This window comes from Mesoplodon mirus (genome assembly GCF_964341445.2).
Source record: "Mesoplodon mirus genome assembly, chromosome: 20".
Taxonomy (NCBI): domain Eukaryota; kingdom Metazoa; phylum Chordata; class Mammalia; order Artiodactyla; family Ziphiidae; genus Mesoplodon; species Mesoplodon mirus.
Genome location: NC_138996.1, coordinates 13,050,712 through 13,074,192, shown reverse-complemented (window position 1 = coordinate 13,074,192; position 23,481 = coordinate 13,050,712). Strand labels below are relative to the sequence as shown.

General features: G+C 40.9%; 1 protein-coding gene across 1 annotated transcript; it reads right to left on the bottom strand.

Moving 5' to 3' along the window:
* Positions 1 to 1,758: 1,758 nt before the first annotated feature.
* LOC309795870 (dnaJ homolog subfamily C member 14-like) lies at positions 1,759 to 23,222 on the bottom strand (the record flags this gene model as incomplete). The annotated part of the gene is given in 6 exon segments (XM_082608683.1): positions 1,759 to 3,064; positions 3,066 to 3,122; positions 3,126 to 3,142; positions 3,145 to 4,132; positions 22,396 to 22,541; positions 23,180 to 23,222. Coding segments are annotated over 6 exon segments (2,496 nt in total). The 3' UTR covers positions 1,759 to 1,819.
* Between the last annotated feature and the right edge of the window lie 259 nt (positions 23,223 to 23,481).

The following is a 23,481-nucleotide window of genomic DNA, read 5'->3' as shown; positions in this document are numbered from 1 at the left end:
GAATGTCAGCTTAAAATTAACCTGGGTTAGCACTTCACACAATGCTCACCTTATATGAAATTCTATAGGTCGTCCTTCAATCCACATTTTAGAGGTACTCAATAGTGTTCATTCTAATGCTACTTTCAATGAAATCTTATCTTTGACATATTGAGACTACAAAATACTTTGACTACAAAATACTTTGCATTTATAGATCTTGTTGAATTCATGACTGTTACCTACACAGCAGCAAATCATGAAAATTAGAGTTGGAAAATCTTATTAGGACTAAGAGTCCATCCCCAGAGGCTGTGTAAGAATGTTACTTATAATTCAAAATTTATTAAGCCCCCAAAATGCACTAGGCTCTTTACAGAACAAAAAGCTGGACAAAGTCAGAGCCTAACTTATTTACAATAAGGTACCATCACCTTGTTCATTTTTCTCTTTAAAAGACTCCAGAAATGGGACTTCGAATGTTTTCCACAAACAACAATTCTATGGCTTGATAAATTTTTCTGATGAGAAGTTTATTCCTGGTATCTAAGAGAAGCTTAATTCACCTTATGCCAGTTAATAATCAGGCGTAAAATAAACCTACCTGTGAACCTAGAACATGAACCCTAGGAGTAACTTCTTTTAGAGTTTCTCTCAATTTCTTTTCCTATCTGGAAGCAGGACAAAGGAAAACCAATTCACAACAAATATTTGTTTACATATTTTATAACAATTGAATAGCTGAATAATGCTTCCATGCTCTTTCTTTTCTCCCTCTTTTGATAAAAATACATTTGTAAATATACCTGTCACTTAATACAGTACATTACACAGTATTTGACACATGATCAGCATTCAATGAATTTTTTGTTAAGTGGATATATAAGACAGTTTTTTCAATAACATATGATTGCGGTATGTTTAACTTATCTTTGTATTATTAGACTGAGAATATGAGGGAAATATACTAGTACTTTGAGTATTCACCGTGCTTTATAAAATCCACTGGTTCAAATACACAGTTCTTTAGTGGACCTCTAAGATATACAGATTCCCAAGACATAGAGTATAAGTTAACTAACACTCAAACCAGGAATTTTTTTGTTTTGCCAGTTATGTATTTATAGAAAGATAATCCCCTGGCTTTAAATAGATATGTACATACAAATATGAACAAACTTAAAAAATACAAACCCTTGGATCATAAGGGGGCTGCTGGGAGCCCCTCTATCCTTCCCCCTCACCCAAGGGCAGAGGGCGTGAATCTGTTTTTTAAAAATTATTAGTTTTGGCCATCCCTGCAGCAACAAGCACGAAGCTGGGTGATTACCCACAAGGTGAGAGTTCCCACTCTCTGAACTCTATGTATCTCCTATAATTAGGGTTACATGCTTTCTTGTTCTGTATTTTTACTAGTACATTGGGGCAAAGGAGGGGGCTCCCTCCTGAAATGGGTCAAGAAATAATACAGACACGTTTAAAAAGAGGGGGGAAAGTGTCATCTGCTGTAGAAGGAAAAGACAAGACAAAGGCATACAGACCCCAGGGAAATACCCAGTTCCCACACTACTATGGGAGATATGGTCCAGCCCAGGTCCAGGCCCTTAGGTTCTTTGTTCTATTCACCCCCTATTTCTTTGGTATTGTCAGAAGACAAGATTCAGTTCCTGGGTGCTGGTGGAGGAGGGACAGTGGTTCCAGGGCTTCCTATAAGTACTGAGTGGACAATCTGAGCTTAAAATTTTCTTTTTTAAATATTTAAAAATAAATCAAACTCCATCCTGTGCTGTACACAGCCCTTTTGACTCCCTGACATTGATTTGAGGAAAGAGAGGGGGTGTCAACGTTGGAAGGGCGTCCTCACTTTCTTCCGCCGCTTCGGTTTGGCTTCTCCCTTGGGTACTGTACTGTTGGGCTTGGAGGCTGCAGTGGTCCCAGGGCCCAGCTGAGGAGCTGCAAAGAAGTTCCCTTTGGACATCTGGCCTGGGGGTACTTGAAAGATCTGGCTCAAGAAATCCTGGAGGTCAGCAGGAGGGGCACCTGGGGTAGCTCTCTGCCGCCCACTGGTGCCTGGCATCCGTGAACCAAATGAGATGTGATAGGGGACTCTGTGGGTATCTGGGGAGATTCCCACACGCTGGCATCCAGCCCACTCTGTGACGTCATACACCTTTCTATCCATCAGCGCAAAGTAGGTGATCTTGAGGCCCAACATGCTCGACTCCGCCCAAAAGTCTCTGTCCTCAGCAGGATGCAGCCTGTTACACTCAGCACAGTATCTGGCACTCTTAGGCTCCTGGTCCGTTTCAAACCTCCTATGCTTTCCCTGGCATCGGCTGCACATCACAGTATTCATTGCTTCTTTGAGGTCATCCTGCAGCTTGGACAGAAACTCATTCACTGACCGGCTCAGCTTATTCTCTGCCATTAGCTTCATCTCATATTCCTTCCATCTTTCAGGGTTGCTGACAATGTCCCAAGCTGCCCGCAAAACCTTGAAGGCCTCCTCAGCCCGGGTATGATTATTTTTGTCAGGATGAACCATCACTGCTGGCTGCCTATAGGCCTTCTTCAGTTCAACATCTGATGCTGTGGCTTCAACCCCCAACATATGAAGAAGGTTTAGCTCATCCTCAGGAAGCCCAGCCATGGTCAACAGTCGAGCCACCTCCTCTTCAGGCTGGCAGTAGCGACCACTAGCTACAGGTGCATTCCCCTGCCTATTGGTCCTCTGCTTGACCCAAGGCAACTCCAGCCAACCCCACTGAACTATTCTTACCAGCTGCTGCCACAGCCTGCTGTCTCTTGGCAGAATCAGGCACTGCTGCCAGGCGGGAGAAGCCAGCCAAGAGAAGAGCCAGGTGGCTTTACCCCTGCAGCCTAACCGATCACTCAGTCCCACCAGAAACCGCCAGCCCAACTGTAGACAGCCCAAAACAAGAGCCAGAGCCGGGAGCAGCAAAGCACCCAGTAGCCTAAGAAAACGGGTGAACAGCCCTGCCCCAGAGCAAAACCCTTGGCTCGGAAGTTGGGACATCACCTGGGCCCCGCCCCCGAGCCGCCCTGCCCAGACTCCCACCCAGACCCAAAACAAGGTCCAGATCACTGCCTTTCAGCTGCCTGCGTGCATAGAGGAGATGGCCTCACGTTTCCACGTACTCCACACTAATACCAGCAGTTCCATCCGCCCCCAGAAGCCCGCCTGTCCAAGCTGACGCGGTTCCTCTGCCGCCCCCCACCCCAGTCCTCTGCGCTTATCTGCCCGACTCCGGTTCCGACCCAGCCGATGTCGACCAGGGGATCTGGGATCTCTGCGTCCACCCTCCCGAGTTCCCTCCTTGGCTGGAACGTGGTGCCGTTGTCTCCGGAGTGCAGGTTTCTTTCCACTGGGCACACGTGAAAAACCACTGGGAAACTTAAGACGTTCCTCCTCATCATACTCCTCTTCCAACTCTTCATCTTCCCCCAAAGCTGGAGAGGTACAGTGGTGGCAAAAGTTGCTAGAAGAGCTGTCTCCTCCCTCAGAACAAGGCCCTTCAGCGATTCCAGGGGTTCCCTGGCAGTTACAAGCAGACGGAATGGAAAGAAAAGAAGGGTTCCCATCGTCCTGGTACCCAGCCTCATTCTCTCTTGAGAGTTCCTGGTCCACTCCTGACTCTTCTGAAGATGCGTCACTCTGATCAGGGTCCTCTCCATCCCTAGGGGGTCCTGGACTCCTTGGAGGGCCGTGGCTTGGATCTGACCAGTGGGCTGGATTTGGGGGCTGTGTGTACTTAGGACTAGGGTGCTCTGTGAGGCAGTGGGTACCATTACGAGCAGGTCCAGCTGAGTCCCTGAGTCCTGAGAATGAAAGCATTTCAGGGTCCACAGAGGGTCCTAAAGTCCTGAGGGAGGTACCACCACTGTGGTGGGCTCTACACAACCCTCCTTCTCCGGGGTGCTTCTGGGCCGTGACCCCAGGGCTTCCTGTGGATTTTAGGTCACAGCCATCATGGTAAGTTCTGAGGCCGAAGAGCGGAGGTAACTCCTCCCCCTCGAGCAGGTAGGCGGAGAGCCAGGGGGAGCTAGAGAGCAGCTCCCCCGGCTCCGCCTCCAGTTCACTCCACACCAGGAGTTTTGATTCCCATTCATTTTGACTGAAATATACCAGTGTCTACTGGGTGAGGAGAGGTGGTGGGAATTATCAAGCAAACTAGTCTTGTCTCTTTTTTTTTCTTTCACTGAGTTGATTGAACTGAGAAGTTATTGGTCTCAGACACAGACTTATTATTTAAATAAACAAGGAGATGCTATAGAAACTGTATAGCCAGTTGATGAACTGAATATATTATTGCATCTCATGACTATTTCAGTGCCAAGATCCATGTATTCAATGCAAATACCTCGGGCTGCAATTTATAATCCATTCTCTCATCTTGGCTCCAGAAATAGAGTGATGATTATATTGTACTTAACTTCAAGATATTTTTAAAATCTCATGGTATTTGCCATATAATAAATGAGATGCCGATCCTCAATTCTCCTGTCAAAGGGAAAATGGACACTGCTCACAATCTATCACACCCTTTCTCATATCTCCCTTACTACATCCTCACCCTAACCTAGCAGGCGACGCATGGAGATGTATCATTAAAGTATTTGCCTGAAAACCAAAATATTTGTCCTAAAGCAAATCTAATATTCTTAAATCTATAGCCACAGGAGGTGAAGAAACGAAGTGGGAAAATATTTGCATTTGAAAGTACAAAGGTCTTCACTATTTAGATTAAATAATAGGCAATTGCAATAAAGCTTCAATGTGTTAGAAGCCTTGTTAGTAATGTACCTATGGGAGAAACCTGTAACGGCTCTGGTCTGCTAGTCACAGGCACGTGCTCTTAGATCTGCTACAAACTAACCATGTGACTTCAGAAACAACACACGTGCCTATTCTTAGTTTTAGTTCATTTGCTTGTAAAATAAAAAGATTGAACTAGATTATTCCTAGGGTCTTTACTGCTAAGAAATCCCATGTTTTTTTGGTTTTTTTATGCTTTAAAAATATTTTACAGATCGTAATATGAAACAGGATATGATTTGATTCTTGATATCATAACTATATACAATAAAAATCTGATATGACATTAAACATCCATAAGGTAAATATGAGGAATGCCATTCCTTACGGAGCATTGGCATTTAATCCTTGTCACTTTTTCACACCCCGATAAGGACTGCATCGGTGTGTTATTTTACAGATGAGGAAACTGAAGCTGAAAGCAAATAAACAATTTACTGTGTCACACCGTCTACTAAGAGGTGGAGCTGGGGTTAGAAGCCAGGTCTAACTGTAAAGCCTGTGCTTTACATCACACCAGAATGAATCAAGCAACAAATTAGAGTCTGGTCCTGTATTTCCAATTTCCACTTTTCTATTCCAGGAACCACTGGAACATAATAATGATACCTAATATACATGAGTCTTCCCACTGTACTAAACGCTGTTCAAAGCACTTTTGTGAGTTATGTCATTTAAATTTACAACAATCCTAAAGGGAAACAGGAGGACAAATGGACAGAGAGGTCAAAGTCACAGATGTAAGTATGAGAGTTAAGATTTGAATCCCTATCTCTAATGTTAGAGCTTTACACAAGACAGCCCTGGGTTTTAAATGGAAGTTCTTTCTTAAGCAAGTAGAGAAAATGCTTTCAAAGCTGGGTCACTGCTTTGTTATTTGAAAGAAAACCACTTCTTGGTGTCAGTCTTATTGTGGATCTAACTTTCAGGTATATCCAAAAGTAGAGTATTTTGTCAAATCACTGCTCTCATGCCTTAGGTGCTCAAAAACATTTCCATCTGTTACGGCTGCGCATCTCCCTGCTTTGCCCCCTATTTTGACTTCAGTATTTATGTCTAACCTGTTCCCTTTCCATATGTAGCCTGTGAAGGGTTCCAGAAAACTCTAATAGGTTTTTGTTTGCTTGTTTGTTTTTGGCTGTGCCATGTGGCTTGCGGGATCCTAGTTCCCTGACCAGCCAGCTGACCAGGGATCGAACCCGCGACCCCTGCAGTGGAAGTGCGGAGTCCCAGCCACAGGACCGCCAGAGAATCCCCTCTAATAGGTTTGTGTGGACCATCTCAATAGTGAAGATAGCTTCAGTATTTTCAACAGTTGCATATTTAGTAAGTGATACATAATTTTACATGTGTAAAATGAATCATACTTTAATGCATTTTAAAGTACAGGAACCAAGAAGTAAGTGTATAATATAAAGAAGAGACTCTTGTTTTCTTTTCATATGTATCTGCACTGGGTTCTCAATTTTTTTCACATATCAAGTTGTTGTAAAAGTTGCCTTAGCAGAAAAATTTAATGTTTGAGAAAGACCATGTCTTAGGTTTGCTTTTTAAGGAAAAGAGTCGTTTCAAGCCCTGCTGACATGTCACTCTTCAGTAAGATCTGCATTTATACTAAACATGCCTGACGCATCATCTTCACGGTCTTCCGTGACCTGGAAATGCTAAATTGTTCATTTCCGCAGAAGGGTTATGTTTCTGGCTGTGACACAGTGAATAAATCCATCTTACTTCTGTCAGAAGAGAGTATCCCAATTTAGATTTCTTAACCCAAGCAGTCATACTGTGTCCACAGATAAAAAACTGACATGAAAGAAAACCAGTATTGACTGAATTCATCAAAGGTTTCCTTTCACCATCTTCAACCAACCAGCTCATGAAATGTACGCACTTTGCCGGGCCAGATTGTATATGTCAGGATAGTCTGAAAGGTCATTTGGCCCCTGAGAATATTTTCACCTTACACAGTGAAAAGTCAAGTGGCATTTACCCCTATTACCTCCTTAATGTAATAAATATTGGCCACTGATCTTGATTATTTAGCCTCCGAAATGATAAAACCCTAACCCTAACCCTAACCCTAATACCTCCGCAGCTCCACAGAACTGCTCGTTTTAGCTGCAATGCTCACACTCACTTTTCTCTTTCAAACCTTTGCATAAACATCACTTTCTCTGTGAGGCTTGATCTGATCAGATCATTTTAACCTACCCCTCTCTATCTCTTCCCAGTTCATTCTTCTCAACAGCACTATTACATCTGATGTTCCATATATTTTTCTTGTTTTTAGTGCTCCCCACATGAATATATGAATTCCATAAGGGCAGAGAGTTTTGACTGTTTTGCTCACTGCCATTTCCCTAGTTCCTAGCACAGTGCCTGGCCCATAGTAGGTGCTCAGTAAGGATTTATTGAACAAGCAAGGGAATGATATCCCCCCAAATAAAGGCTTGCAACATTTTTGGTATATCCTGTAATGTCCCAGATTTATATCTAAATATATCTTCTTATCAGGGATAGTCTACGAAGGGATTATTTTCTTTTCAAAACAATAACAAATATGTTCATTGGAACATTTAGCATCTTTTTTCAAAGATCTCAGAAGTCCAGAAACCTGGGAGTTGCACAATTTGTGTCCTACTCTTGATCCACCATTGTCTCTATCTGACTTTGTTCAAATAACTTAGATGTCAACTGCTCAAGAAAGTAAAATCTAGGCTACAGGCAGCCATTCATAAAATAAATGATATTACATGTGAATAAATACAGGCTTACATTTTAAAAAAATCACTTAGATCTCAGAACCTCAGTTTTATGGTAATGTAAATTAAAGGACATAAGCTAAATGATGCCTAATTTTGTTCCACATGCTGAAATTCTATGATTCTTAGGATATTTTCTTCCATCTACTCAATGTTTTCAGCATTTCCTGTGTATAGAACATGTACTGCTTGATAAATAGATAGACAAAATACAAAACCTAAGTGCTTACTCAATAGATACAGAAAATAAGGAATCAGGCAGATCTATTGATATTATCCAGGTTTTTATATGTAAATTTATGTGAAAGTTATTCAAAAAGCAAGTGCTTCCTTGCCATCACCTCCAACATTGACACTTCTGAACTTGTGAATTACACCCTACATAAGCACGGCGCCACGATTCTTTTTTTATCTAGATTACAAAGCCACTGAACTGTCTTTTCATCTCAGATGCTCTACTGAACATACTATACAATTTTTCAACACCATAATTTGATCTGAGAACATCTGCAAAAAATCTGTAGCACATTTTTTCCACTTCTCAGCACTTGACTTCTGAGCCTCTCCATATCAGGCATTCTTGCACAGTTTCTGTGACATATTATTGAGCAAACCACCAGAAACACTAATGTAGAGCTCCAATAGGACCAGAAAATGAATCTGATTAATGACATCGTTAACGGAATTTTTAATTACCTGCTCAACCTATGGATCAATCTGTTCTTTTAGAAATAAGAATCTTATGGCTTTTCCCCCACTGTTATACCTTATTTGAAATTCTTCTTATATATAATCAAGATTATCCCATGCATCTATTTATTTCCCCAAATAATCTAAGTTTCTGGAAAGAACTGCAGGCTTTCCCTGTGGTTGGTGTTTCAAAAAGTGAGGAAGTTCAACTAAACATTCAAATTTTACCTCAGTCATGCACACATAAAACCTGATGTGTGCTTTCTTTTGTTGTATTTGTTTATTCTGTGCCTATTAGTCTTCCAGGTCTCATTTCCTCTTTTCCCCAGAAATTCAGCAAGAAATGCCACCATGTCCTTTGATTCCCCCCCCCCCATTTTCCTCCCTCCTTTATTACTTGCATCCTAATATTCATTTATTTCCATCTTATTTTCTTATGGATTTATAGCTATCTGCAACTTTCCTCTATTCTTTCTATTTATTCTTGGAGGATTTTATTTTTTATTTTCTGGTTCTGACAGTCTGGGTGGCTTGAACAACTAAACTTATTTTCTCTCAATCCTGGAGGCTAGAAATTCAAGACCAAGGTGTCAACAGGGTTGGTTTCTTCTGAGGCTTCTTCACTTGACTGTAGATGGGTGCCTTCTCTCTGTATCTTCAGAAGGCCTTCCCATTCTGTGAGTCTGTGTCCTAATCTTTTATTCTTATAAGGATACCGGCTATATTGGATTAGGGCCCATCCACACGGCCTCATTTTACCTTAATCATCACTTTAAGTACGCTTTCTCCAAATACAGTGACATTCTAAGGCACTAGGGGTTGAGATTCAACATATAAATTTTGGGAGAAACAATTCAGCCTATAACCGGTTCCCTCCTTTTTCTTTCCCTTTGGTTATTCAGCTACTATTTTTCTGTGCTTTCCTATTTTATTTTTTATAATTTGTATTTTTACTCTGGTCTCTATTCTTTAGACCTATCCCCTTTTCATGCCTCATGGACAATCCTATTCCCATTAATCTCCAAGGCCACTCACTGCCTAGAATCCCAGCAATAACAAACCTTTGTAACTTTTGGTTTTGAGACTAAAGAAAGGAGTTAGAAGGTAAGACATGAAAGTGATATATGCCTACTCCACCCTGAACCAGATGCTGGGAGGTATTTTCCAGCCAGCCTACTGCCACAGCCAAGAATGAAAAGGGAGGAGGCAAAAGGCCAGGCTGCCAGATTTTATCTGTGTTTGTTTCCATGAAGGACTAGAAGGATATTATCAATTTTGTTCACTTCAGACTTGCTGCTGACTCTTCACACTTCATAACTGAGCAGAAATACATCTGCTCTTTCATTGCCACTGTCTTTGCAGAAGGAAATGCTATGATCTTACCTCATGAAGTACTGCTCAGTGATTATGTAGCTGCAGAACTCCGGAGAAGCTTCCTTGCTTTTCTTACTCAGAGGAATGGGGAGACCAACATTCAGTCCCTGATTAACTGCTTCCTCTTTCAGTGTCCACCTCCATTATCTTGCCCCAAGTGTTTGTTGAATCTGAGCCTTCATTTTTTCTCCCAGTCGAGAGTACAAGAGAGATGCTACTACTCTTGGGACATATCCTGCTGTGTTCAGTCAGTTCTGAGTTTCCCAACAGGCAGAGAAAACATATGCTTAGGGCACCAAAATGATGTTTGAAAGAGTCTTAGGTTTAATAATGATATTTCCTAAGAAAAACATAAAATGAGAAATCTTTGGGGGAAAATTAGATCTTTATTGGACTTTCTTACTTTTATTTTACATCTTGGTATTATTATTTTGTAATTTTTAATTACATATCTGGGAAGAATGGGTGCAGCACAAGCTGCTCAGTGCCATTCTTTCTAATTGTCTTAGACCAGCTTGTTTTCTATTTAAAGTGCAGTCAGAAATGATTAATTCTTCATTTTAAGAAGCTTGAATACAAAGTGTTGTAAGTGCTCTTGACTAGAGTTCGTTTTCAAAGGCATTGAGTTTGAGTCATTGATAAAAGGAATGATTCAGAATAGTCACTGTTTCTGGGCTTGTAACATTTTTATTTCATTGTGAATTGCACAAATATTTTTTCAAACTCCCTTAAATTCATACCTATTGATGTCTTGAGGTATTTAGTTCATGGGAACCAATCCAAAATAAATTCTTAGGATGCTTCCCCAAGGATTAAAGCTATAGACTAACAGCTCAGTCCTTGGCCTGACCCCATCTGGAGGCTTCGGCTCCGTGTAGACACTGGGACATCTCCGCTCATCACGGAGAATTTAAAGAACTCTAGGTTCAGAGTAAAGGAACCATCAAATTAGCCTCTTTGCCCTTCTTGGTCTCAAGGTCCAGTAACTGAGTGCCAATACTGGTAAACTTTCAACTTCCCAGACCCTCTGGGATTGTAGCCTTTCTCCCACTCTTACCAAAAAAAACCTTGCTTTCAACTCTTGAATTACAATGTCTCTTCACCAACAGAAGCTCATTCAATTTAAAGACAACACTGGGGAGGACTTACAGCATATATTAGCCCCATTTTTTCTAAGCATCTTCTACTAGTTCTACTAGTGAGGAAATTAAAGCTCAGTGATTTGCCCCAAATCCCACATCTTGAAGAGAAACCTTCTGATTTGGCATATATTGTTCTAATCTCAGCTCTACTTTTTCTCCCAAACAGACCCCTATACCCTATAGATAGTGTGCTTCCTGTTTTCCACGAATAACTTGATACCCAAATAAAGTAGAAAATTTCTAATGGGATTTAGACACCCAGTGATTATTCAAAGCAAAAATTAGAAAGAAGAGTCAAAGCATCTCGTCTGGATGTTGGAGCATAATGCCCTCAGAATCCAATAGAGACTCCAGGCTTCCCTGTGGAGAAGAGGAAGCTAGTACTGGCACCTACATGCCACTTCTTGCCCTTATTACATCACTTACAAAAGCACAAGGTTGAAAGTCTAATGCCGATTCTTGTCCATGCAAACTGAAGGTGACTTTGGTTTAACTTCCCTTGCATAGCAATTTATAATACTATTTTTGTGTTGAACACTACAAAGATCAGAAAGTAAAGTAAATACTAGAATAATTTAAGAGTCAATGTTGCATTTACTAGGATTCTGCTTTTAGTTTATCTAAATATTTTCCACCCAAATGAACTTTAAATGACTTGTATACAGTGTATATCCCCATCTCTACAAGAACCACTTGAATAATTTTGTGATTAATATGCACAGTCACAGAAATGTGTCCCATGAATATAAATACACTCTCCACATAGTGTACCTACATTTATACTTATTCTCTAAAATAAGCATCAACTGACATAGCCGGAGTGATGTGTACAATCGGTAGCAGAATACTGAGCATGCAAATTGTGCTTAAAAAGATGCATATGTGGTGAAGCCAGTGTTGAGTATGTAGCAACACGAGTGATGGGAGTACTCTGTAGTAAAGTCCACTGGATGGGGCACATCTTGCTGTGTGAAAAGCTTGCAATATGTGAACACGGATGTATAACAATTGTAGGAGCAAATGATTTAAATGAGTCTCTACTAAAACCTCCAGAGGTCTATAACTGATTTTTAGTTTTAGTTTTACATCAGAGCAAAGCAAGAACAATTGAAAGAACTTTTTAAGGCAGAACTGCCTTTTTGCTGCTGGATGTGTCACTTGATGGGAAAAGGGCTAAATGGTCAGAGCACCAGCATGCTAGCTTTCCTAGTGGGCAAGGAGGAAGAAGGAGGATTTATGAGTGGCCTCGGGTCCGGTCTTCTGTAGGATAATACCTGTGACAAGTGGGGAGGGGGATGGTGCCAATCCTCACAATGTGGTCAGAAATAGGAACAGGAAACTTGGGGCATTTTCCTCAATTATTTTTATTTTACAGATGTGCAATTTGAGATCCAGAAAAGCAGTGTAACTGACTTAGGATCGCACAATTAGTGAATGGCAAATCCAGGGCCGTATCTGGACTTCAGAATCCTCTGCCTCTACATGTTTGGTGTTTGGAGACAAGGTAGGAGATGAAGAAATTCAACTGAAATTCAATACATGAGGCTACAAAGTAATTCACATCCGAAAAGTCTTTTTTTTTTTTTTATACTGACACACTGACCTCCAAAAAATGAGGTAGAAAGTGAGCACTGATATCCAAGGGACCAATTACCATTAAGAAACCTGCTCTTTCCAGCTGCTCCAAGAGCTGTTTGCACCCAGCTTCACATACTCGCAGGCCTTCAATCAATGGTAACAGGCCACTCATCTGTTAACAGTCATAAGGCAGGGGCAGGATTTCTGGGTCTGGAAGGATCTGAGAGGCCATCTATCCCATCACAGAAGTCTTCCCTGCAATATTACCAAGAGGTGGGGATGATTTCGCCTCTATTCTAGAACTTGCAGTGGCAGAAGCTAGCTATACTCTGAAACAGTGCAATCCATCGAATTGTGCTATTTATATGGAAATTGGAGGTTAGGACTACAACATATGGTCGCATCTGCATCTTGAGTTCTGCGGGATGATGTCTTGTGAGCAAAGAGAGTACTAACCCAATGCCCTCCCTCAAGCTGTTCCATTATACTCAAGTCTCAATGATGGGGACCATTTCTTATTTTTCTTTGTGTCCTTGATATCTAGAATGAATAATGAGTACCTTGTTGTATCTATCTCCAAATCAGGGCTGTCTCAAACAGTCTTTCACTTCACTTGTGCCCTGCAAGTGACAGTGTCTGCCTGGATGAAGGGGGATTCCTTGTACTATAGCACCTCTGTCTCCCAAACCAGGTAATAGTGGGGCTGTCAGTGGTAGCAGGAGAAAAGAGGGGGAAGTTCAGCTTTTGCCAAAGTACACAGACACCGTGTAGGCCAGTGGTGGCCCTAGAGGTAATATGTATAGCTCCTAGACATCAAGAGAGAACTGAGAAGAAAAAGCTGTAAGAAAAGAATACTAACCAAGGTCCTGAAGCCCAGAAGTGATTTCTCCAGTGTGGGAAGTATTGACATATTAACCGATCCTTTGGTCTTACACCACCAGTGAACTTCTGCCCTCAACAAAAGCAAAAGGTTTCTGGACCCTTTTAAGGATGAAAGGAAGAGTCAGTTTGGACAACCTCGAAGGTGAAAGTGAAGACTGCATTGCTAAAGGCACATTATTCTGAGGGGATTGTGAACAATGTAGCAACATACCAGACTCCTTAAGTATCTAGCTCCAACCTAACTTCCCAGCCTCATTTCCTACAATTTAGACCCCTCCCTTGCCTTACTCACCACTCCCCTTCATCAAACTGATGCCATCTGTGTTCCAGCCACACTCTGCTTCTCACCATTGCACAAACAACAGGCTCTTTTTCATCCCTCTGTGTTAAGCTATTCCCTCCTATTAGTCTAGCTTCTTCCCTGGAACTGACGTGGCATGTTCCCATCCCCAATCCTGACCCAGCTCAGAGGTTATCCCCTGTGGGGACATGCCCTCCCCCAAGCTGTTCCATTATACTCAGGTCTCAGTGATGGGGACCATTTCTTATTTCTCTTTGTGTCCTTGATATGTAGAATGAATAATGAGTACCTTGTATCTATCTCCAAATCAGGGCTGTCTCAGTCTTTCACTGGACTTTGCTTTTACGTGGCTATAATTTCCCTACACTATCTTACACTTGTTTTATTGGCACATTCTTGAAATTCCAAATCTTTAGAACTTCAGTTTCCTTATCTAAAATTGAAGCAAAGATGTAAATATATCATAGGTTCAGAGGATTAAGTGAGATCATGTATGTATAATATTTAGCAAAGTGCCTGGTATATTATTAGCAAGGGCTAGATTATTATTGGTTTATATTCCATCCCCGTGGTGCACGTGCTTTTAAAAGACTGAACGTCTAAAACTAAATCCGGAAACTGGTGACGTTAAACTAGAAGGACAATACGTGTAAAGTCAAAGAAGAACATGAATTTTGCTTTAAATTGTGGCCCATATCTATCACAGCAAATATTTGTTTCTTTGACATTTTGGGGAACTCACTTCCAGTTCTCAAATTCCATGAATGCCTTTCAAAGACTCAGCACCATTAATTCTAACTAGAAGTGAGGCACGTAGTGTGTGGGTAGATAGCTGGTTTACTCTTGATCCGTTTTCCGCTATAGCTTCTTACGTAAGCTAAATATCTGCCTTATAGAGGCAGCCTGCTCAATGTAGAGTCTAAATATTTCATATCATATTTAAAATCCGTAATCATTGCTCTGGATTTAGTTGGCATTGGGATCAGACTATCATCATCTTCCACATGAAATTTACTTTATTATAATATTAGGTCATAGGTAATGATTTAAGCTTTTCCTTCATGAGGCTCACTCATCTCCATTCCTCAGAGACCCCATTTGCATCATGTTTTTAAGTTTTATGTAGCTTAACTTAAAATCACTCTAAAGCTTATTAAAATGGGACCCCAAATATGTTTTCTAGTTCATGAAAACCAGTATCATTGCCACATCCATATGATTCAGAGAATAAGTTTATACCGATCCAGATCTGTTGCAATTATTTGTCAGGCTGAGAGTTATTGATTATTAATGGTAATTACTTGCATAAGGAATCCCTTCCCAGGTTCTGAATTTTAAATCACAGCACCTCCAGGTTTGCTGGCAGAGGCTGTTCCTGGAACCGAAGAAAGAAGGAGGGAGCAGAAGCAGCAGGTTTTTCGCCTGGGAGGCCTTTGGGGAGATGGATGAAATCACAGATAGTCTTTAACCAAATGCCAAGCCTACCTGACAGACTCGGCACAGCAACTCAGAGGGTCCAGGAGCAAGAGCAATGCATCTTAAACATACTCCCAGCCGTCGGTCTGTCGGTAACAAATTAGACTTGTCACTTTATCCAAGCAGATTCAGTGAAGACATTACCAGTGTTAATGATCTTGCCATGGGAAGAAGAAGCTGGAATCTGAGTCTGCTGGTGCAGGGACAGCTTTCAGTTTCGTCTCATTTCTCTTCTCTTGGCTGCATGGTAGCATCACAAGTGAGGCTCTTCCACCATCATCCTTCTCTCAAGTTTGAAAAATGTCAGATGGTATGAAAGTCTGTTATATATTCTGCTCCTCTGTAGACAGGCCAGCACTTACCCACTGTTTACTCCTTTGCATGAGTTTGATTTAGGAAGGTCAGGGGAATTAACCTCTAAGAACAGTGTGCCTGTAAACACTTGTTTACAGGCTTGTTTACAGGGCTTGTTTTACAGGATGCAGGTTCTCCTAGGTTGTCCACGGACACGGAATGCTTTAAGAGGAGAGTGTTTTCAATAGGATCCACACTCTCCTGGACTTTGCTTCCACTGAATCCCGTTTCTAAAGAAAAGAAGTTGAAACTAAAGGACAAGCAGGATCCCAGTGTTACAGTGATGAACTGTCTACACAGAGCATCTCCACCTTTAAGAAGGAAACTACTTTAATTCATCACCAATAATTAAAGATATTTCTCTAATGCATATATGCAATGCCTTTCATAAGTACCCTTGGCTTTCCTCAAGCATTTTTTTTTAAACTTGCTCAGAAAAACAAATGACAGTAAAACAGGATGTCTCTCCACCCCAATCACAACCTTGTACATTGTAGTAGATACGTAATAGATCATGGAAATCAGTCCAACTTAATCTGCTAAACTCCAGCAATTATTTCAGTGACCCAACCAAAATTGGAAAAAAAAAATTTAATGTTGATGGCTCAGGCTGGAACTGTTTGAAAATTTAAATTTGCCAAATACCCACAGAGACCACTAAATATAAGACAGGTTAAATGTTGCATTATATTAAAGGACATAATGAGTTTCAAAGTGAAGACTCTCAGGTTGAGTATATTGAAATTGGGCTGTTTGTCAACTGAAGTCTTCTGAGTTTATCAATAGCTTCGCACTTGCCTTTGAAAATAAGCAGCCCCTCCCACAAATGGAAGGTCTGGACCCAGCAATCCGCAAATGAGTTTGTAGAAAACATAATCAAGGATGATTCAGGAGGGAAATCTATTTTATGTTCTCTATACTATGGGCTGTTCATTAACTGTTATGAGTCTTTGGGTTGTGGGGAAAAAATAGATCCATGGGAAAAGAGCACGAATCAAAGGGACAAACACTGCTTTGCTCATTTTCCTGTAGACTTACAGAGTCAGGTTTGCTTTCAAGACTTGAGTTTGCAGGAGCCTGATAGCTGGAAGAACACCAAGAATGAAGGGATAACAAAACCACAAAAACACAAACAGGCAATTCCAAGGAAGGTGTTCAGAAGCAGCTCTAGTTAATTCTCACCCTTTCTTTAGTCCAAGCCAGCACCTGCCCAGCACCAAGGCAGTGGAGCTGGGTGCTCATCTCTCACTGTAGGCTAACACCTTCTCTGCTTTGATTTTCTGGGCTTTGGAGTGTCTTACTGCACACACACACACAGACAGTTGAATTTCTACAGGGCAAACTTCAGTTGTTTTTTTAATTTTTTTTTATAATATTGTTTTTTTATTTTTACTTGTTGACAGTTTGCTTTATTTATTTATTTTATTTTTGGCTGTGTTGGGTCTTTGCTTCTGTGCGAGGGCTTTCTCCAGTTGTGGCGAGCGGGGGCCACTCTTAATTGCGGTGCGCGGGGCCCTCACTGTCGCGGCCTCTCTTGTTGCGGAGCACAGGCTCCAGACACGCAGGCTCAGTAATTTTGGCTCACGGGCCCAGTTGCTCCGCGGCATGTAGGATCCTCCCAGACCGGGGCTCGAACCCATGTCCCCTGCATCGGCAGGCAGACTCTCAACCACTGCGCCACCAGGGAAGCCCCAGCTGTTTTTTTTTTCAGGAGATTTTTTCTTTTTTTCCCCCTTTTTCTTCTTTCCCCTTTCTCATCTATATTTCTTCAGCATGCATTTTCCTTCTTAGAGCTGTCGTTCCTAACTAGCCATTCTTAGTCAAGAGATAACTAAGTTCTGTGAGGCATCTCCCACTGGGAACCTTGCCTCCATGCAAGCGGGTCTGAATTGCAGGCTGGCTGCATTTTTGATAAGTCCAGAACATAATGTACTATCAGCCAGGATGGAGGAAGCCAGTGGCATTTGGACTGAGAGGCTCAAGGAACATATTTTTCAGGCGTAATGGATTTTGCAAAGTCTGCATTGGATTTCGCCTCACAGGTAACCTACTTATTTTTTCCTTTAATTTCCAGGCCTTTCTGGATATAAGAGGGCCTGAAACCATAGGAGCAAGTGACAATGAGGCCTTTTAAAGTTCAGCTTAAAACCCAAGATGCAAAGAAAAATCTAAATGGATGGCAATTCTGCAGAAGGGAGTGGCAGGACATATTTAAGTGATGAAAGATAAAAACCTACAACCAAGATTACTGTACCCAGGAAGGATCTCATTCAGCTTCAAGGGAGAAATTATAACCTTTAGAGACAAGCAAAAGCAAAGAGAATTCAGCACCACCAAACCAGCTTTACAACAAATGCTAAAGGAAATTCTCCAGGCAGGAAACAAAAGAAAGGAAAAGACCTACAATAACAAACCCAAAACAATTAAGAAAATGGTAATAGGAACATACATATAGATAATTACCTTAAATGTAAATGGATTAAATGCTCCAACCAGAAGACACGGGCTTGCTGAATGGATACAGAAACAAGACCCATATATATACTGTCTACAAGAGACCCACTTCAGACCTAGGGACACATACAGACTGAAAGTGAGGGGATGGAACAAGATATTCCTTGCAAATGGAAATCAAAAGAAAACTGGAGTAGCAATTCTCATATCAGACAAAATAGACTTTAAAATAAAGACTATTACAAGAGACAAAGAAGGACACTACAAAATGATCAAGGTATCAATCCAAGAAGAAGATATAACAATTGTAAATATTTATGCACCCAACATAGGAGCACCTCAATACATAAGGCAAATGCTAACAGCCATAAAAGGGGAAATTGACAGTAAAACAATAATAGCAGGGGACTTTAACACCCTACTTTCACCAATGCACAGATCAACTAAAATGAAAATAAATAAGAAAACACAAGCTTTAAATGATACATTAAACAAGATGCACTTAATTGATATTTATAGGACATTCCATCCAAAAACAACAGAGTACACTTTCTTCTCAAGTGCTCATGGAACATTCTCCAGGATAGATCACATCTTGGGTCACAAATCAAGACTTGGTAAATTTAAGAAGATTGAAATCGTATCAAGTACCTTTTCCAACCAAAACGCTATGAGACTAGATATCAATTACAGGAAAAAAAACTGTAAAAAATACAAACACTTGGAGGCTAAAAAATACGCTACTGAATAACCAAGAAATCACTGCAGAAATCAAAGAGGAAATCAAAAAATACCTAGAAACAAATGACAATGGAAACACGATGACCCAAAACCTATGGGATGCAGCAAAAGCAGTTCTAAGAGGGAACTTTATATCAATAAAATCCTACCTCAAGAAACAAGAAAAATCTCAAATAAACAACCTAACCTTACACCTAAAGCAATTAGAAAAAGAAGAACAAAACCCCAAAGTTAGCAGAAGGAAAGAAATCATAGAGATAAGATCAGAACTAAATTAAAAAGAAATGAAGGAAATGATAGCAAAGATCAATAAAACTAAAAGCTGGTTCTTTAAGAAGATAAACAAAATTGACAAACCATTAGCCAGACTCATCAAGAAAAAAAGGGAGAAGATGCAAATCAACAGAATTAGAAATGAAAGAGGAGAAGTAACACCTGACACTGCAGAAATACAGAGGATTATGAGAGATTACTACAAGCAACTATATGCCAATAAAATGGACAAGCTGGAAGAAACAGACAAATTCTTAGAAAACCACAACCTTTCGAGACTGAACCAGGAAGAAATAGAAAATATAAACACACTAACCACAAGTACTGAAATTGAAACTGCGATTAAAAATCTTCCAACAAACAAAAGCCCAGGACCAGATGGCTTCACAGGCAAATTCTATCAAACATTTATGGAAGAGCTAACACCTATCCTTCTCAAACTCTTCCAAAATATAGCAGAGGGAGGAACACTCCCAAACTCATTCTATGAGGCCACCATCACCCTGATACCAAAACCAGACAAAGATGTCACAAAAAAAGAAAACTACAGGCCAATATCACTGATGAACAGAGATGCAAAAATCCTCAGAAAAATACTAGCAAACAGTATCTAACAGCACATTAAAAGGATCATACACCATGATCAAGTGGGGTTTATCCCAGGAATGCAACGATTCTTCAATATACGCGAATCAATCATTGTGACACACCATATTAACAAATCGAAGGATAAAAACCATATGATCATCTCAATAGATGCAGAAAAAGCTTTTGACAAAATTCAACACCCATTTATGATAAAAACTCTCCAGAAAGTAGGCATAGAGGGAAATTACCTCAACATAATAAAGGCCATATATGACAAACCCACAGCCAACATCATCCTCAATGGTGAAAAACTGAAACCATTTCCACTAAGATCAGGAACAAGACAAGGTTGCCCACTCTCACCACTATTATTCAACATAGTTTTGGAAGGTTTAGCCACAGCAATTAGAGAAGAAAAAGAAATAAAAGGAATCCAAATCAGAAAAGAAGTAAAACTGTCACTGTTTGCAGATGACATGATACTATACATAGAGAATCCTAAAGATGCTACCAGAAAACTACTAGAGCTAATCTATGAATTTGGTAGACTACCAGGATATAAAATTAATGCACAGAAATCTCTTGCATTCCTATACACTAATGATGAAAAATCTGAAAGAGAAATTAATGAAATGCTCCCATTTACCATTGCAACAAAAAGAATAAAATACCTAGGAATAAACCTACCTAAGGAGACAAAAGACCTGTATGCAGAAAATTATAAGACACTGATGAAAGATATTAAAAATGATACAAGCAGATGGAGAGATATATCATGTTCTTGGATTGGAAGAATCAACATTGTGAAAATGACTATACTACCCAAAGCAATCTACAGATTCAATGCAATCCCTATCAAACTACCAATGGCATTTTTCACAGAACTAGAACAAAAAATTTCACAATTTGTCTGGAAACACAAAAGACCCCAAATAGCCAAAGCAATCTTGAGAACGAAAAACGGAGCTGGAGGAATCAGGCTCCCTGACTTCAGACTATACTACAAAGCTACAGTAATCGAGACAGTATGGTACTGGCACAAAAACAGAAATATAGATCAATGGAACAGGATAGAAAGCCCAGAGATAAACCCACGCACATATTGTCAAAATTTTTGATAAAGGAGCAAGAACATACAATGGAGAAAAGACAGTCTCTTCAATAAGTGGTGCTGGGAAAACTGGACAGCTACATATAAAAGAATGAAATTAGAACACTCCCTAACACCATACACAAAAATAAACTTGAAATGGATTAATGACCTAAATGTAAGCGCAGACAAACTCTTAGAGGAAAACATAGGCAGAACACTCTAAGACATTAATCACAGCAAGATCCTTTTTGACCCACCTCCTAGAGAAATGGAAATAAAAACAAAAATAAACAAATGGGATCTAATGAAACTTAAAAGCTTACGCACAGCAAAGGAAACCATAAACTAGACGAAAAGACAGCCCTCGGAATGGGAGAAAATATTTGCAAACGAAGCAAGCAACAAAGGATTGATCTCCAAAATATACAAGCAGCTCATGCAGCTCAATATTAAAAAGCAAACACCCCAATCCAAAAATGGGCAGAAAACATAAATAGACATTTCTCCAAAGAAGGTATACAGATTGACAACAAACACATGAAAGAATGCTCAACTTCATTAATCATTAGAGAAATGCAAATCAAAACTACAATGAGGTATCACCTTACACTGGTCAGAATGGCCATCATCAAAAAATCTACAAACAATAAATGCTGGGGAGGGTGTGGAGAAAAGGAACCCTCTTGCACTGTTTGTGGGAATGTAAATTGATACAGCCACTATGGAGAACAGTATGAAGGTTCCTTAAAAAACTAAAAATAGAACTCCATATGACCCAGCAATCCCACTACTGGGCATATACCCTGAGAAAACCATAAATCGAAAAGAGTCGGGCTTCCCTTATGGCGCAGTGGTTGAGAGTCCGCCTGACGATGCAGGGGACACCGGTTCGTGCCCCGGTCCGGGAAGATCCCCCATGCCACGGAGTGGCTAGGCCCGTGAGCCATGGCTGTTGAGCCTGCGTGTCCAGAGCCTGTGCTCCGCAACGGGAGAGACCATAACAGTGAGAGGCCTGCATACTGCAAAAAAAAAAAAAAAAAAAAAAAAAAGAGTCATTTACCACAATGTTCATTGCAGCACTATTTACAATAGCCAGGACATGGAAGCAACCTAAGTGTCCATCGACAGATGAATGGATAAAGAAGATGTGGCACATATGTACAATGGAATATTACTGAGCAATAAAAAGAAATGAAATTGAGTTATCTATAGTGAGGTGAATGGACTTAGAGTCTGTCATACAGAGTGAAATAAGTCAGAAAGAGAAAAACAAAAATACCATATGCTAACATATATATGGAACCTAGAAAAAAAATTGGTTCTGAAGAACCTAGGGGCAGGACAGGAATAAAGATGCAGATGTAGAGAATGGACTTGAGGACAGCAGGAGGAGGAAGGGTAAGCTGGGACGAAGTGAGGGAGTGGCATGGGCATATATACACTACCAAATGTAAAATAGATAGCTAGTGGGAAGGAGCCACGTAGCACAGGGAGATCAGCTCGGTGCTTTGTGACCACCCAGAGGGGTGGGATAGGGTGGGTGGGAGGGGACACAAGAGGGAGGGGTTATGGGGGTATATGTATAAGTATAGCTGATTCACTTTTTTATACAGCAGCAACTAACACAACAATGTAAAGCAATTATACTGCAATAAAGATGTTAAAAATAAATAAATATTCAATGGATGGCAATTCTGAATTTAGTGAAATATGATTTATTTCGAACATGTACCACTGTGTTTAAAATCCAGCAGTAAGGAAAGGATAAACCTGAAGTAATGCATGTTGATGTATACATTTGTCAGTTTTTGCTGTGGCAGCAAGCAAACTCAAGATCTCGGCAGTTTATAACACAAACCTGTCTTTCTTACTCGTGGGTCTGTGGATTGGGTATTGCTCTGCTGCGTCCAACAGGGCTTGGATGCGCTTGGTGCCACGTTTGGGTTCAGGTCTGCTCTGTTAGTCCTTATTCTGGGAACCAGGCTCAAGGAGCAGTCACTATTTGGAGTGTGCTCTTCTGGCAATAGAGTGCAGAAGTTCAAGAGGATGAGCAAAAACCATGGAATTCCTCTTAAATCCTTCACCTGGAGCTGCCAAGCTGCCCACATTTCATTGTTCCACACAAGTCAGATAACCAAGCCTAGAGTCAATGGAGCCTGGAAGGTGTGGTACAGTAAATATATATAGATATAGATATAGATATAGATATTGATATTTTTTGTCCTTGTCCCTGGTTGTTGGCACAGAGCTCCCCAAACTCTTGGATTTTACTAGGGGTTTTGTATGCTAATGAAATGAATCACAGGGAAGGAGGTCCTAGGTAGCTTTAGGATGGGGACTGGTTACCAGAAAAATCAGCCATGTGAATACAGAATGAGAAATTTCAGCCCGACCCCCCCTCCAGGGAGGGACAAGGGAATGGCAGTTGAGTTCAATCACAGATGTCTAAGGATTTAATCAAGTGTGCCCATGTGATGAAAGCACCATAAGAACGCCTTGGTGGGTTCAAGGAGCTTCCTGGTTGGTGGAACCATTGATGTGCTGGGATGGTGGTGTGCCTGGAGAGGGCACGGAAGTCCTGCACCTCCGCCCTCCCACCTTGCCCTACCCATCTCTTCCGTTTGGCTGTTCTTGAATTGTATCCTTTATAATTACCCGGTTCCTTAAGTGAAGTGCTTTCCTGAGTCCTGTGAATCATTCTAGCAAATTATGGAACCTGAGTGAGGAGGCTGTTGGAACCCCTGAACTGGTAGTCAGCAGGCAGAAGTGTGGGTCACTGGGGGCCGCCATTTGCAGCTGACATCTGAAGTGGGGCAGTCTTGTGGGGCAGAGCCCTTAACCCATGGGGTCTGCACTCACTATGGGTGATCAGTGTCAGAACTGAACTGTTGGACACCCACTCAGTGTAGAAGAACTGGAGACTTAAAATGACATATTTAGTGTTAGAAAAGTCCACA